At 35.6% G+C, this 14671-nt stretch overlaps 1 protein-coding gene across 5 annotated transcripts in view; it reads left to right on the top strand.

The window, feature by feature from the left end:
- Nucleotides 1-14671, top strand: part of MON2 (MON2 homolog (S. cerevisiae)) — a 112011-nt gene that overhangs the window by 35831 nt on the left and 61509 nt on the right. For 4 of the 5 annotated variants that reach the window (XM_010841599.1, XM_010841598.1, XM_010841602.1 and 1 more), the window contains 4 exons: nt 2000-2194; nt 12310-12434; nt 12812-12948; nt 13722-13875. In XM_010841599.1, the coding sequence (XP_010839901.1) occupies nt 2000-2194; nt 12310-12434; nt 12812-12948; nt 13722-13875 (611 nt within the window). The remainder of the gene's footprint in view (nt 1-1999; nt 2195-12309; nt 12435-12811; nt 12949-13721; nt 13876-14671) is intronic. The other variant, XM_010841600.1, reaches the window with a different exon arrangement.

Here is a 14671-nt window from a genome sequence, read left to right as displayed (position 1 = left end):
TATTCAAAAGCAGAGACATTACTTTGCCAACAAAGGTCCATCTAGTCAAGGCTATGGTTTTTCCATTGGTCATGTATGGATGTGAGAGTTGGACTACAAAGAAAACTGAGTGCTGAAGAATTGATGCTTTTGAACTGTGGTGTTGGAGAAGACTCTTGAGAGTCCCTTGGACTGCAAGGAGATCCAACCAGTCCATTCTAAAGGAGATCAGCCCTGGGTGTTCTTTGGAAGGAATGACGCTAAGGCTGAAACTCCAATACTTTGGCCACCTCACGCGAAGAGTTGACTCATTGGAAAAGACTCTGATGTTGGGAGGGATTGGGGGCAGGAAGAGAAGGGGACGACAGAGGATGAGATGGCTGGATGGCATCACCGACTCGATGGACATGAGTTTGAGTGAACTCCGGGAGTTGGTAATCGACAGGGAGGCCTGGTATGCTACTATTCATGGGGTCGCAAAGAGTCGGACATGACTGAGCGACTGAACTGAAGACTATTTAGCAAAGTATGAAAACGGACTTAACTATGCTTTTCATTTTGTCAGTCAATGAAACTACTATAGATGTGAATGTAGAATTTCAAATCACATAACTTAAGAAAAAATTTATTTTTAAAATTTATTTTTGTGGGGGCTATACTGGGTCTTCGTTGCTGTGTGTGGGCCTTCTCCAACTGCGGTGAGCGTGGGCTACTCTAGTGGCAATGCACAAGCTTCTCACTGCAGTCATTCTCTTGTTGTGCTGCACAGGCTTTAGGGCATGCAGCCTCAGTAGTTGTGGCACACAGGCTTTGTTGTTCCATGGCATGTGGGATCTTCCTGGACGGGGGACTGAACTCGTATTTCCTGCATAGTGGGCGGATTCCTTGCCACTGAGCCACCAGGAACACCCTCCATAAGATCCCATTTTTAGGGGGGAAGAATTAAAAGTACATTAAAATGAATTTAAAATCTAGAAAGATATATATTTGGAGTCAACAGTGACTCACTAACTTATCTCTGGGAGATACTAAGCAAAACTTTTATTTTTATCTTTTTAAAATTCTCTGTGTTTTCTTTCCTTTTTTCTGCTTAGTGAACCTGTATTTTTTCTTGAATTAATCTGATTTTTTAAAAGATACATTTTACAAATTAAAAAAAACTACTCTGTGCCTTATCTTTCCTTTTCTGTAAGATTAAAGGGTTGGATTGGTTGATTTTTATTTTTGTATCTTTGTTCTCGGCCTCAGTGAAACTGGGTTGCTTAAAACAACAGAATAATTTTTATATTTGAGGTTAAATATTGACTGTAGACTGGACCTTTTTTTGTCAGTATAACAAGACTATTTTTGGCTAATATATTGAGCAAATTAACAAGTTAAGGGAGGTTTTCTGCGTAATATGCCATAATTATAAATAATATTTAAGAATTCTCTGTAAGATTCTCAGACTTTAAAATAATTATGCTTGTTTGTCATTGTGTTTGTTATCAACTCATTGTGTTCTGTTCAAGTGATCTAACTAGAACAAAATATTAATTAATAAATCTGCTTGTGAATAGAATTATCTTCACAAAATAAAGTCTGAATTATGTAATTTATTTACTTTATTATTCAAATTTTCTCCTCTCCGCTTCCTGTTTAAATGCTTTATCTGTTTGAATTTGTAAAATCTATTTTCTTTTGTTTTTCATGTTTTTAATTGCTGGAATTTCTAATGTCCTACTAAAATTAAAATTCCTAGTAATAAACATCATTTTAATTCCACAATTATTAAATGTTCTTTTTTTAAATTTCAATTCTTTTTAAAACTTCTTGAAATATTATCATTTGATCTTATATTCTCAAAGAGGAATCCTAATTTCAGAATTGTGTGTAAACTTTAAAATGAGCTATATAAACTTATAATTTTATTCACACTGATTATTGAAGCTTGTTATTAACTGTGAGACTTTTATAAGCATTAAGTACAAAGTAAATCAATTCTTTTTTTTCTTTCTTTTTTTTTAATCTTTGCAAATAGCATCAGGAATTTAGTTTCCTCCTCAAAGAAAGAGTATGTCCTCTTGTGATAAAGCTCTTTTCTCCAAATATAAAATTCAGACAAGGTTCCAGCACTTCATCTTCTCCAGCACCAGTTGAAAAACCATATTTTCCTATCTGCATGCGTTTGCTGAGAGTAGTATCTGTTCTGATTAAGCAGTTTTACAGTCTTTTGGTAAGTGTTAATTTTCATGTGTTTATATAATTGCATGAAGCCTTTTCTGCAAAGATGATCTTATTATAGTGTATTTAGCTACTTCAGTTAAGCAAACTTCTTTTTTTTTTTTTTTTGAGTACTTATAGGTAATCTCCAAGGTATTTGAAAGTTCATTCTTTCTTGAGTCTCTCTTATGTTTATGTGGTATTTTATACTCCATAACCCTATTGCATTTTATACCTCATTATTTTCTTAGTTCTTGTTTTTTCTTCTCTCCAAGGCTGCCACTGCCAATTTTTTTTTAATACCACCATACATATGACCTGTTATAAAATTTGGTGAATTGTAGCATTAGAAATTAATTTTTATCTTCAGTCCAATATATCTATTTTACATACATTTTTGGATGCAAGATATATTGTGATATTCTTGATCATAATTCCGTGTAATGATTGACTCTTAAATATTGAAATAATATTTTTCAGAGAAAATGGTATATTGTATATTTCTTAAAAATTTTATATTAAGTCAAATTCAGCAGTTTATAATTCTTATAAATTTATATCCTTAATTTTAATTAACAAAAGTAATTGGTTATTGATCATCTACTGTGAAAAGTCAGTATGCTAAATGTTAACGATAACCAAAGTCATAAACTATTAGATAGTATAAGTAGTTTATACTAAATTCTATGGAAACTTTAAGAAAATTTGTTTTCTATGTTGTACACTTATCATGGATTTTCTTTTCATTGTCCAAATCCATTTATGTAAAATGCATTTTGAAATAATCTTTATAAGCACTGTAGTTATAATAATTTTTGGCCACATGAGATCTATCTGTAAGGTATTTAATATATTGCTTGGAAATGCTGTAGGAAATTAAGTCATCTCAGAATGTGTTGCTATTTAGGGAACTGTAAACTATCGGGGTTTGGTGCCAAGGGTTTAAGAGTCTTTTGGTGTACTCATCATTGTTGGCTTGGACTATTTTGTTCTAACTTTAAAAAATTAAAATCATTGTTCCCCACAAATGTAAGTATTTGATATAATTTCCAATAATTATACTTAATTGATAAACCAAGACTTTGTTGTCTAATTATATACAGTTAAAATGGAGGGAGATTCTCTGAGTCTTTATACTGATTGGTGGTGGTGGTTTAGTCACTAAGTTGTGTCTGACTTTTGCGACCCCACGGACTATAGCCCGCTGGGCTCCTCTGTCCATGGGATTCTCCAGGCAAGAATACTGGTGTGGGTTGCCATTTCCTTCTCCATGGGATCTTCCCAACCCAGGAATCGAACTCTGGTCTCCTGCATTGCAGGCAGATTCTTTCCCTACTGAGCTAGGAGGGAGCCTTACTTTTAGAAGTTTGGAAAGGTCCGTCAGCATTTGCTGAAAGTTAAAGAAATATAGTTTCTCTAAAGATGGAAAGCTTATATCTGTTAGTTGTTGTATTTTCTATATTGTATTTATTTACAGTTTGTCTCAGTCCACAAATAAAACTTAAAAAAAATGTAAATCAGAGTGACAAGTGATAGAATAGGAAGCTCTAGGCACTCTCCGTTACAGAGACACCAACTTTAAAATACACAGAACAGATTGCCTTTGTGTGAACTTCAGAAACTAGCTTAGAAATTATAGCGCCCCAGTCAGGTTTAGGGCCAAAATAAGTTCATTAGAGTGGGTAAGAAAGCCCACTGCACTTACCTGCCACACCCCATCCCACCCTGGCATAGCATGGTATGATCAAGAGAAAATTCCTAACTTATGGATTTTCCTTCATGTAAAAAAGGGTGAAATGTGCAACCAATATCCTGACTTTTGGGGTACTGCTCAAGGAACTGATTTTTGTCTTACCTGACTCTTAGACACTGACAAGAAAGGCCACAACATATTTGGCTGCCAGGGATCTGCTGAGAACTAAGTCAAACCCTGTGGCTTGCAGTACCAGGGAGATTATAGTATAACACAGACACCAGTTCAGTTCGGTTCAGTTCAGTCACTGAGTCGTGTCTGACTCTTTGCAATCCCATGGACTGCAGCACATGAGGCTTCCCTGTCCATCACCAACTTCCGGAGCTTGCTCAAACTCATGTCCATCGAGTTGGTGATGCCATCCAACCATCTCATCGTCTGTCGTCCCCTTCTCCTGCCTTCAGTCTTGCCCAATATCAGGGTCTTTTTCCAGTGAATCACTTCTTCTCATCATGTGGCCAAAGTATTGGAGATTACACGCAAACCCAGAGAATACACTTTGACAAAAACCTAGAGGGGACCCCAAAATCTCTAGCTGGGCTGATTGATAAAGATCTTTTCCTGTACAGAAACAATACATAAAGAGTTGGCTATTTTTTCAAATGCCCAAATTTGAACAGAAAATAAGAATATATACAAATAAATGGGAAAACATGGCCCAAAGGAGGAAGATAAATGTATAGAAATTGTTCTTCAAGAAATGGCGATCAGAACTTCCCTGGTGGTCCAGTGGTTAAGAATCTGACTGCCAGTGCAGGGGACCATGGTTTGATCCCTGATCTGGGAAGATTCCACATGCTGGGGTCAACTAAATCTGTGCACTGCAACTTTTAAAGCCTACATGCCCTAGAGCCAGTTTTCCACAACAAGAGAAACTGCCTCAATGAGAAGCCTGTGCACCACAACTAGAGAGTAGCCCCTGCTCACTGCAACAAGAGAAAGCCTTCTTACTGCAGCAAAACCCAGCACAGCCAAAGTAAATAAGAAATGGAGATCAGTGAGTTGCCCAACAGAGAATTCAAAATAACTATCATGAAGATGCTTTAATAGCTGAAAGAGAACATGGAAAACTAGTCAGAAAAATGGTATATGAACAAAATGTCAGCAAAGAGAGAAACTAAAAAAGAACCAGATTCTGAATTTGAAAAATACAGTAACTCAATGGGAAAAAACTCACTAGAGAAGATAGCAGACTGGATCAAGTAGAGAAAGAATGAGCAAAGCTGAAGACAGGTTATTTGAAATTATCAAGTCAGAGGAGCCAAAGAAAAAGAAATGAGCAGACCCTGTGGGACACCATCAAGTAGACCAATATATGCACATCTAAGAAAAATACACTGTGTTTTACTTTCACACTCAAAATACCTCTATAACCAAATGTGTGAATATTTTCCCACACTGACCATTCTATGACAGCCAAGTGTCCTACATTTCAGTTGGATTCTGACATCTACGAGAGTTAGCAAAGGCCTCACGGGTGGTGACTGTGGTAAAGAACCTGCCTGTCAGTGAGGGAGATGTAAGAGACATGAGTTCGATCCTTGGGTCTGGAAGATCCCCTGGAGGAGGAAATGGCAACCCGCTCCAGTATTCTTACCTGAAGAATCTCATGGACAGAGGAGCCTGGGAGGCCACAGTCCGTAGGGTCACAAAGTCAGACACGACTGAAGCAACTTAGCATGTACCATGCATTAAGGTATCAGTCCCATGAGGCTGTCCCCTGTGTTAGATGCCATTCCCAAGTAGTGGATCTCCAGGTTACCAACTAGTTCTGTGTAACTTGGCTACAAATTGGAGGTTCCCATGACCCCCTTTTGGGGTTTGATAAGTTGATAAAGTGACTCACAGAACCCAGGGAAACATTTTACTACTGCTGATGTATTACAAAGGACATTTTAAAATGCCAGTGAACAGGCAGGTGAAAACATACATACGGTGATGTCTCCATATTTGGGGGATTTTTATGGAGGCTTTATCATGTAGGCATGGTTGATTATTAACTCAATTTCCATCCATCTCCCCACTCCAGAGAATGGCGAGTGGGGATGAAAGTACCAAGCTTTCTAATCATGGCTTAGTCTCTCTGGTAACCAAACTCTATCCCAGAGTTCACTGAGAGTTGCCTCATTAGAACAAAAGATAATCCTGTCACCCAGGAAATTCCGAGGGATTTAGAAGTTCTGTGTCAGGAACTTGGATCAGAGATCAGTTGTTAGAACAAAAAATGGTCCTAGCCACCCATATTTACAAGGGTTTTAGGAGCCCTCCTAAAATCAGGGGTGGAGACCAACATATATGTTTAATGCATTATGGGAGTTTTAGATGAGAGAAAGGGGCAAAGAGCCTATTTGAACTAATGGCGGAAACTGCAAATTTGAAAAAGGAACATACAAATTCATGAAGCTCAAAAAATTCCCACTGGGAGGATTAATTCAAGAAACAAACTGAGACACATTATAATCAAGCTGTCAGAAGTCACAGACAAAACATTTAAAGCAGAAAGCGAAAAGTGACTGTTCATGTGCAAGGAAGCTTTCATAAGATTTTCGGCAGACTTCTCAGCAGAAACCTTGCCAGCCAGAAGAGGATGGGATGATATATTCACAGTACTGAAAGAAAAACTGTCAGTCAAGAATACTGTATCCAGAAAAACTTTCCTTCAAAATTGAAGGAGAAATGAAGTCTTTCCCTGATGAACAAATGTACAGAGTTTATTATCTGTGACTGTACCAAATATATGTCACTTCACTATTGATTCCCTAAATATTATCAGAGTTGTCTTAGGAGGCCTTCTCTCTCTTCCCTCTCTAAAATGCAGGTTTTAACTAAGATAAGGCTTTAGGAAGAGAAGACATTTTCCCCTTTCCTTTTCATATCCACTAGTCAGTAATGAAGAACCCACTCTCTTTCCTGTTCTCCACAATAAGGCAGCATTCTTACATCTTCACCATGACAAATGCTGAATTCACATTTTATTTCTGTTTCCAAGTCAGGAATTACCAGCTTAATTATATTTTGTTTTTATGAAACTTGATGCTGAATTTTATCCCTTCAAAATTTATATTTTGAAGCCCCATTGTGATCATATTTGGAGATGTGACCTTTGGGAGATAATTAGGTTTAGATGAGGTCATGAAGGTAGGATTCCCATGATAGAATTAGTGAGCTTATACAAAGTGTTACTGGAGAGCATTCTCTCTCTGCTATGTGAAGACACAGTAGTAAGGCAGCCATCTGCAAGCGAGGAAGAGAGCTCTCATCAAAACTTGACCATGCTGACACCCTGATCTCAGACTTCTAGCTTCTAGAACCGTGAGAAATAAATTTCTGTTGTCTAAACCACCCAGGTATTTTGTTACGGCAGCTTGAGCAGACTAAGATACTTGGTTTCTGTCCACCAGTTATGTTATCTAGCAGTTCATCCAGTGACTTTTTCAGAGCTACAGAAATCTTATTTTTAGTAATTTCCGTTTTGGATGAAATTTATGTTATTGAATGAATAATATTCTGGGTATTACAAAGTACTTTACATTTATTCATTTGGAGTTTACTACAACTCTATACAGCAGACATTTGTATTTCTATTTTACAGATGAAAAAACGAGGCTCAGGATATTTATGTAGTTAGCCTGAGATCATACAGTTCGTAAGCTGCAGAGCTAGGATGTTAAGTAATCCTTTTATATCCCCGAAACCCAAGCTCTTAGCCTCACTGCATTTTATACTTCTCTGTTTTCTTAGTTCTCATGTCTTCCTCTTTCCAAGGCCAAGTTTCCTGTACTACTCCTCTACCATTCTCTGTATTTTGACCTTAGTCTCCTTGATTTAGGGAGCAGAATAAGGAGAGAGAACCGCACAGCCAGCTACAGTAAAGATCAAATATTGCTGCTTGAATGAAGAGAAAAGCATACTTTGTCTTTCACTCATCAATTGGGAGTGATCACCAACTGATAAAACGTCCCTTCACAACAAGGCAGCTCTTGGACTGTGTTGCAAAGATGAATTCTTCACACAGGACATTAATTCTTCAGTGTTAAAATTTGTTAGGTTGAGAGTTTGCTCAGTGGTGTGCAGCAGTTCAGATGTTATAGTTTCTCCAAGGTCAAAAGTTAGAAGTGTGATAGTTGTGGGGTAAGATATGTGACTTATGTGGAATTCTTCTTTCTTATTTCTCTTGTGTTGTCCTTATTTAAACTTGAAAATGATACATCTCCTAAAAGGCCTACCCTCCAGTAGTAATTTTATACTTTTCAGTTGTAGGACACCTTTATACTAAAAATATTGAGGTGCTTTCATTTATGTGGATTATTTCTAATATTAGTTAACGTATTAAAAATTGCCTGAGTGATACTAAAACCCATTTCATGTTAACATAAAAATTTATTTTTGCAAAACATACATATATTTTCCAAAGAACAAAAAGGATTGTTTTATATTCTTTTTGTAAATCTCTTTAATGTCTGTCTTAATAGAGATAGCTGAATTCTCCTACATTTTTCTGTTTTCATTATTTTGTAGTATGTTGTTTTGGTCAAAGCATATAAAGAAAATCTGTCCTCAGAATGGTATATAGTTGGAAAAGGCAGAATTTTTTAAATGACATTTTCAGATAATAGTATACATTGTTCTTTGATATTGTACCAAACTGAACCAGTGACACTTTCTGAAAGGTGAAAAATATGAAACTGTATTACATTTTTATACCCTGTTATTTTAAAATTCATTGATTCATCTGGTGCTTCATTCAGTTGTATCCTTTACTGATGAGTCATTTATTATGATTGAGCAGATGTTCCAAATGTTAACACTCTGTACAGTACCCAAAATCACACATGTTAATATCAATGTTAATATCAGCAACCATTTATCAGAAAAGTCTTCCATTATTAAAAAGCTGCCCAGGTCATAGGAGCAGATACAAGTCTTCTAAAATTCTAATTTTTGTTTGAAAGCTTGAATCTTATCATTTACAATAAATACTGTCAGTTGTTTCCCCAAAAGTGACAAGCTTATTTTGTTAAATTTTGAGAAAATGTCTACAGTATACATAAGTCTATAAATAGTCATAATTTGCCATATATTCTTTTAGTTAAAATGGTCTCTATAGGAGAAAAAAAGCGACTAGGTCAGTTTGCAGCTGTACTTTTCCTTCAGACAATCACTTTACTTTGATACACAGCAAAAGTACTTCATGTGTACTTGCTGTGACAAATACACAGAAAATTATAAATACATGCATGTGTGGATCAGAGTTAATAAAATCAATAATTGATTTAATTATTAAATAATCAATGGCTTAATAATTATCAATAACAAGTATTTTGTTACTTTATTTTTGTTCATTGTCCTTGTGGTCCTTAAGTGAAATATACTCTTTTAATTTTATTAAGTGTATGTAATGGTGAAGAATACAATGACTCTAGTATAGTTCGGTGCTACTGCCTTGAATCTTGCTAAAGCACCCATCATTGTTTTGAATCATCAGTATAGGTGTCAATACATTAAAAATGGCAAGTAATATATTAGTGTTATTATGAAAATAGTGTGATTTACAGATGACCTGAAATGGTCTGAGGGACCCCTGGTCTGAGGGGTCCATGGACCACACTTTGGGAACCACTACACTGAAGAATCAGTGTTCTCCCCCAGTATTCACTAGCTTATATCTTACTCTGTATAATAGCTCAGGAGTGTAAAGATAACTCATCTTCTGTTAATATGTCGAGTGATCAGAAGAAATAAGAATGCTCCAGTCATTCAGGTACAGATATAATGTAGCCAGTGCACCATGTTCTTTCCACATTCTATCATCTGAGTTAGGTGCTCTTCTGCTCTTTTAATATGCTTAGGCTCCATGCCCAGATGTCTTTTTTTAGGAAGGTACCTTTAAGGAATTTACTAAACTTAATTATTAGTGTCTAGCATCTCTCTCTTTTGCCTTTGACTTAGTGCTTTTAAAAAGGAATGTATTAGCTAAATTGACTTGGGTAAATTCATTTTCCACCTCTGTGTGTGTGTGTGTATATATATATATATATATTTCTCTCACAAAGGATCTTATCACTAACAAATCCACTAGCTATAAGGTTGTTAATACTAAACAGCCCCTGGTAAATAGACTCTTGCATTTAAATATTCTCCAAGACTTTCTTCATTGTCTTCTAAGCATACAGTTATTTTAGATACTTGAGTCCCTAACAGACATGTATGTGATATTTCGATGAGAATTTCCACCAGGATGACTTTGATTCATCTTAAAATCAGTTGTTTCTTGACTATTGTCTGGTACCAAAGGACTATAGGAATTCAGAAACATTCATCACCCTTCATGCTAGTACGATGGTGTTCACGAAATACCTTTGTGCCACAAGAATTGGACGTGGGCCACAGATACCTGTTTCATACAAGTGCAACCTCTTGGGGGAAAGCTTTAACTTAGATTCATAAGGCACCTTCCATTGATACCCTTGAGAGCAATTCATTGTCCCCAGCCACTACCTTTCTGGTCAGAGTTTCACACTTGGCAGGAAGGGAGGAAGTGAGAACAAAGCTCCAGTCCTCAGAAGAAAGTCTCTCCCTTTTGCCCAAATCACAAGATTTTAGTGGCTATAGTATAAAATTGAGTGTTTGATTTATACTGTAGTCACTTTCTTCATAGGAGAGGAAATGAAAGAAAACTCTTCAAGGCAAGTTTTGTAACATTAATAATTCCCTTGATGGGACTTCTCTGGTGATGTAGTGGCTTAAGATTCTGGGTTCCCAATGCGGGAGGCCCAGGTTTGATCCCTGGTTAGGGAACTAGATCCCATGTGCCACAACTAAAGATCCTGCATGCTGCAAGTGAAAAACCCCATGCAGCCAACTATTTTTTAAAAATTTGTTTTGCTTTTATATACTTGATGTTTCTGAGATACTTTATTTTCTGGCTGTATAACCTAAGAGCCTTCAATTCTACCACCACTTTTAAATTCCACTTTTACTCTAAAACAGATAAGATACATTTTGAAGGACTTACTCATGTTAAAATTGTTCAGTAGATATAACTCTTGCCCAGGGAGCCACTAGGATGGTTCTTTCTTTTTTAGTTCTTTAATAAAAGGGAGTAGTTTTATTTAGAAAAAAATAATAAGCACTGTGTATATTTGCACGTCACTTTGCCATGTTTAGGGGCATTTCTACTCTTTCATTTTTCTCATTTGAGTTCTCAGCAAGGTGCAGGTTCTTTTATCCTTTATTTGTAAGAAGATTACCTGGCTTGTTATCATCAAAATTGGTGGATAAAGAAGCTGAGCCATGTGACTTAAGATCCTACTGCTTTTCAACCATATCAAGTTCAGGGCAGTCACAAACCTCTGCCTGTGACTTCCCAGTCATAGCAGTCTAAGGATTATACTGTTTTTAGTTATCCCTCCGACATTATCCTCATGATAATGTTCTATTTTTAAAGCATCTACCTAAAAGTCAGAAAATACCAGCTGCTGAGACTTTGGGCTAAAATCCTGAGGGCTACTCTAGTCTCAAAATTCCTTGCCCCACATTATGCTCACTCATTTTGGGGCACCCCCAACTGAAACGTTCAGTAACCTGCTGTCCTTGGTGTAGGAGTACGATTCAGTTTGGCCTAGCAACCACAGTGTCAAGTTAATTCTTACCTCCATGAGGTCCAGTGTGTCCTCAACAAATATATAACAGAAACAATTCATTAACCTTTGAATAAACTGGTTACTTTTTGTTTGTTCATTCAGTTATCAGACATTTAATGAATAATGTCAGAAATATGCTTTAAATGGCATTACTAATTTACAAACAGCTTGCAGAGGAGTTGGTTTAATACCAAAGGTAAAAACTGGTAGTTAATAAAGCAACACCATGTACCTAGCCTTGTTCTGAGTACTTTATTATATAAACTTACACCTGTCAACTGCCACAAGTTCCTTCTTGTTTTCCTACTGGAAAATATATGCTAAACATTCTTTGGCTTATTGCCTCTTTGTTTCCTAAGCAGCATAAGATCATATGAAGAATGTTTTGGTATACTGAAGGGTGCTTGAGCATACCTGATGCATGCTGTGTTCCAGGAATGAGGACAGGCTGATGGTGCAGTGTGCTTTCTAAAGAATAGGGATAAAAGATTAACGAAGTTAGAAGATCAGTAGGGTGAGTTTTTGAGGATCTATTTAGAGAGACACTGCTTGTTTTGACTGTTATCTTTTCCATATATAACTACTTATTTTTCTCCACTGCCCATTAAGGATCATAATTTATTTAAAATTAAAAGGTTGTATTTGGTTTGTCCATAGGACTAAGTTAAGAATAAGAATGTAACTTATTCTTAGATTTAAAGAAATATTATTAAAAATCTTATATTTTTTTAGGTAACTGAATGTGAAATATTTCTGTCACTTCTGGTGAAATTTCTGGATGCAGATAAACCACAGTGGCTACGAGCTGTTGCAGTGGAATCAATACATAGACTTTGTGTGCAGCCTCAGTTGTTGAGGTAAAACCTCAGCAATATTTTGTTAAATGGATAGGTTAATATTTGTGCTACTAGGGAAAGTTTATTTATTTCCAAATAATGATTTCTAAACAAAGAAAATTGTATATAGTATGTATATAGAGGGGTGTAGGTATGGACAAAAAGTGTGATTAGTGATTTCTGTCAGTTGAATTTACTGAGTTAATACGACCAAGATAATATTTTTAGGACACTGACCTTATTCTGAACCTTTGTCCAGAGTTAGTAAAGTCACTCAAGTATAATGAAGAAGTTTTAAGTATAGCGTTGAGACTGATTGATCACCATTATTTTCTGTTAAAAAATGTAAAAAAATTTAATATATATTTTCTCTAGAAACATTTAAAATTATTTTACAGGTCATTTTGTCAGTCCTATGATATGAAACAGCATTCTACCAAGGTTTTTCGTGATATTGTGAATGCACTGGGATCTTTTATCCAGTCCTTGTTTCTTGTCCCTCCTACCGGAAATCCTGCTGCAACAAATCAAGCTGGTAAAGGCTAAGTCACATTTTGGTTTTTATATCCTGCCATAATTTACAGTATTCACTATTCTGAGCGGATACTGATCGAAATCCTCTGACTAGAGAAATTTGGGTTACCTAAGTATTATATATGTTTACTTTATAGTATTTTATATTTCTTTATATTTTATATATAAGTATAAAGACTTACACTTAAAGAGTAATTTGATCACACCGAGGTAGCTGTGTTTATTTCTTTCTAGAATATATTTTCTTCTCATATACTTTCAGTTCCTCTCATCACATATGAACACAAGTTTAGGTACTAATTTTCATTTTAGAAGAATCTTCATTTGGTGCCTCTCTTTAAAGAGTGTGGTTACTACTAGGGTAGTATCTATCAGTCTTTCTTTTAATGTAACAGGTGAACATAATTTAAGTTTGGAAATCAGTGTATAACTTCTTGTTCCCTTTAACTTCTTTCACTTTCATTTTTAACTTTCTGATTAGTGGCCTTTTTTATTCTTTATTCCTACCTCTACTAAAAGATGATTTAACAAAAAATACGTTACAATGTTTGTCAGTATTTTTACTTATTAGTACCTTTGATATAAAGAAGGAAGTGGTGTTTTGGGTAGACCAGGAGATGCTCTAGTAACCAAAATAGGATTGATGAATTTCATTTATTTGCGCAGTGTCCATTCTTACAGCATAATATTAAAAAAAACTGAACAGGTGTTTGAATATTACAGATTTGTACTTAAGTAAATTGGTATCTTTGATTGCTTTCCCTTGTCTGACAGGTAACAATAATTCAGGTGGCCCTGTCTCAGCACCAGCTAACTCAGGAATGTTGGGGATTGGTGGAGGTGTTACTTTGCTACCAGCATTTGAATATAGAGGAACTTGGATACCTATTCTGACTGTAACAGTACAAGGCAGTGCTAAAGCAACATAGTAAGTAGTAGTAGCATTATTTTGTAAGGAATGGAGTTTATATTTTATACTAAAGTATTTTTCTCTGCATTATACTTAAAATTTTAGACATACTATTTCTAACAAATTTAAGAAGTAATTTTCTTCTGTTATCTTTTGAGAATTTTATCTATGACTGGATTTTGTTTGTTTTCTTTTGTTCTACTTGAGGACAGTTAACAGCATTATAAAACAATGTGGTTTCTTTACTTAAGACGTACTCACTTGTTCCATATGACTTTTCAGTTTAACTGTGTGGTTTGATTTCAGGCCTTGTGGACTTAGGTCTTCTGATACTGAGTGACTCTCAGCAAATTAGTTTACCTATTTAAAAATATCAGTGTCCTCAACTATAAAATGGGAGTAGTGATATATCTACCTTTCAGGACTTTATATGTGAAAACAGTTAAGTGTTTAACTGACTACACTTTTTGGGTTTAACACAGAACTTTTAGTGAATTAATTAAAGTGTTTAATGGATTCCACATGTGTTATTTCAAAATTTTTGTCATTAGCCCTTTTTAGTTTAACAACAGTTTTTAAAATATTCAGCTGTGTATTGTTGATTTTTTCTTAAACCTTAATGAACTGAGATAGCAAACTTAGTGCTTACATAGATAAAGCAAGCAATACTATATATGTTTAACATTGCCACAGTTAACTGTGAGGCAGTTAATTAATATATTTTGAGTAACTGATACACATAAGGGCTTCCCAGGTGGCTCAGGTAAAGAATCCACCTGCCAGGCAGGAGATGTGGGTCAGATCCCTGGGTTGG

This window comes from Bison bison, unplaced genomic scaffold (genome assembly GCF_000754665.1).
Source record: "Bison bison bison isolate TAMUID 2011002044 unplaced genomic scaffold, Bison_UMD1.0 scf7180017864163, whole genome shotgun sequence".
In the NCBI taxonomy this organism is placed as follows: domain Eukaryota; kingdom Metazoa; phylum Chordata; class Mammalia; order Artiodactyla; family Bovidae; genus Bison; species Bison bison.
The sequence above is the reverse complement of the archived record's forward strand: the minus strand, read 5'-3'. Positions and strand labels throughout refer to the sequence as shown.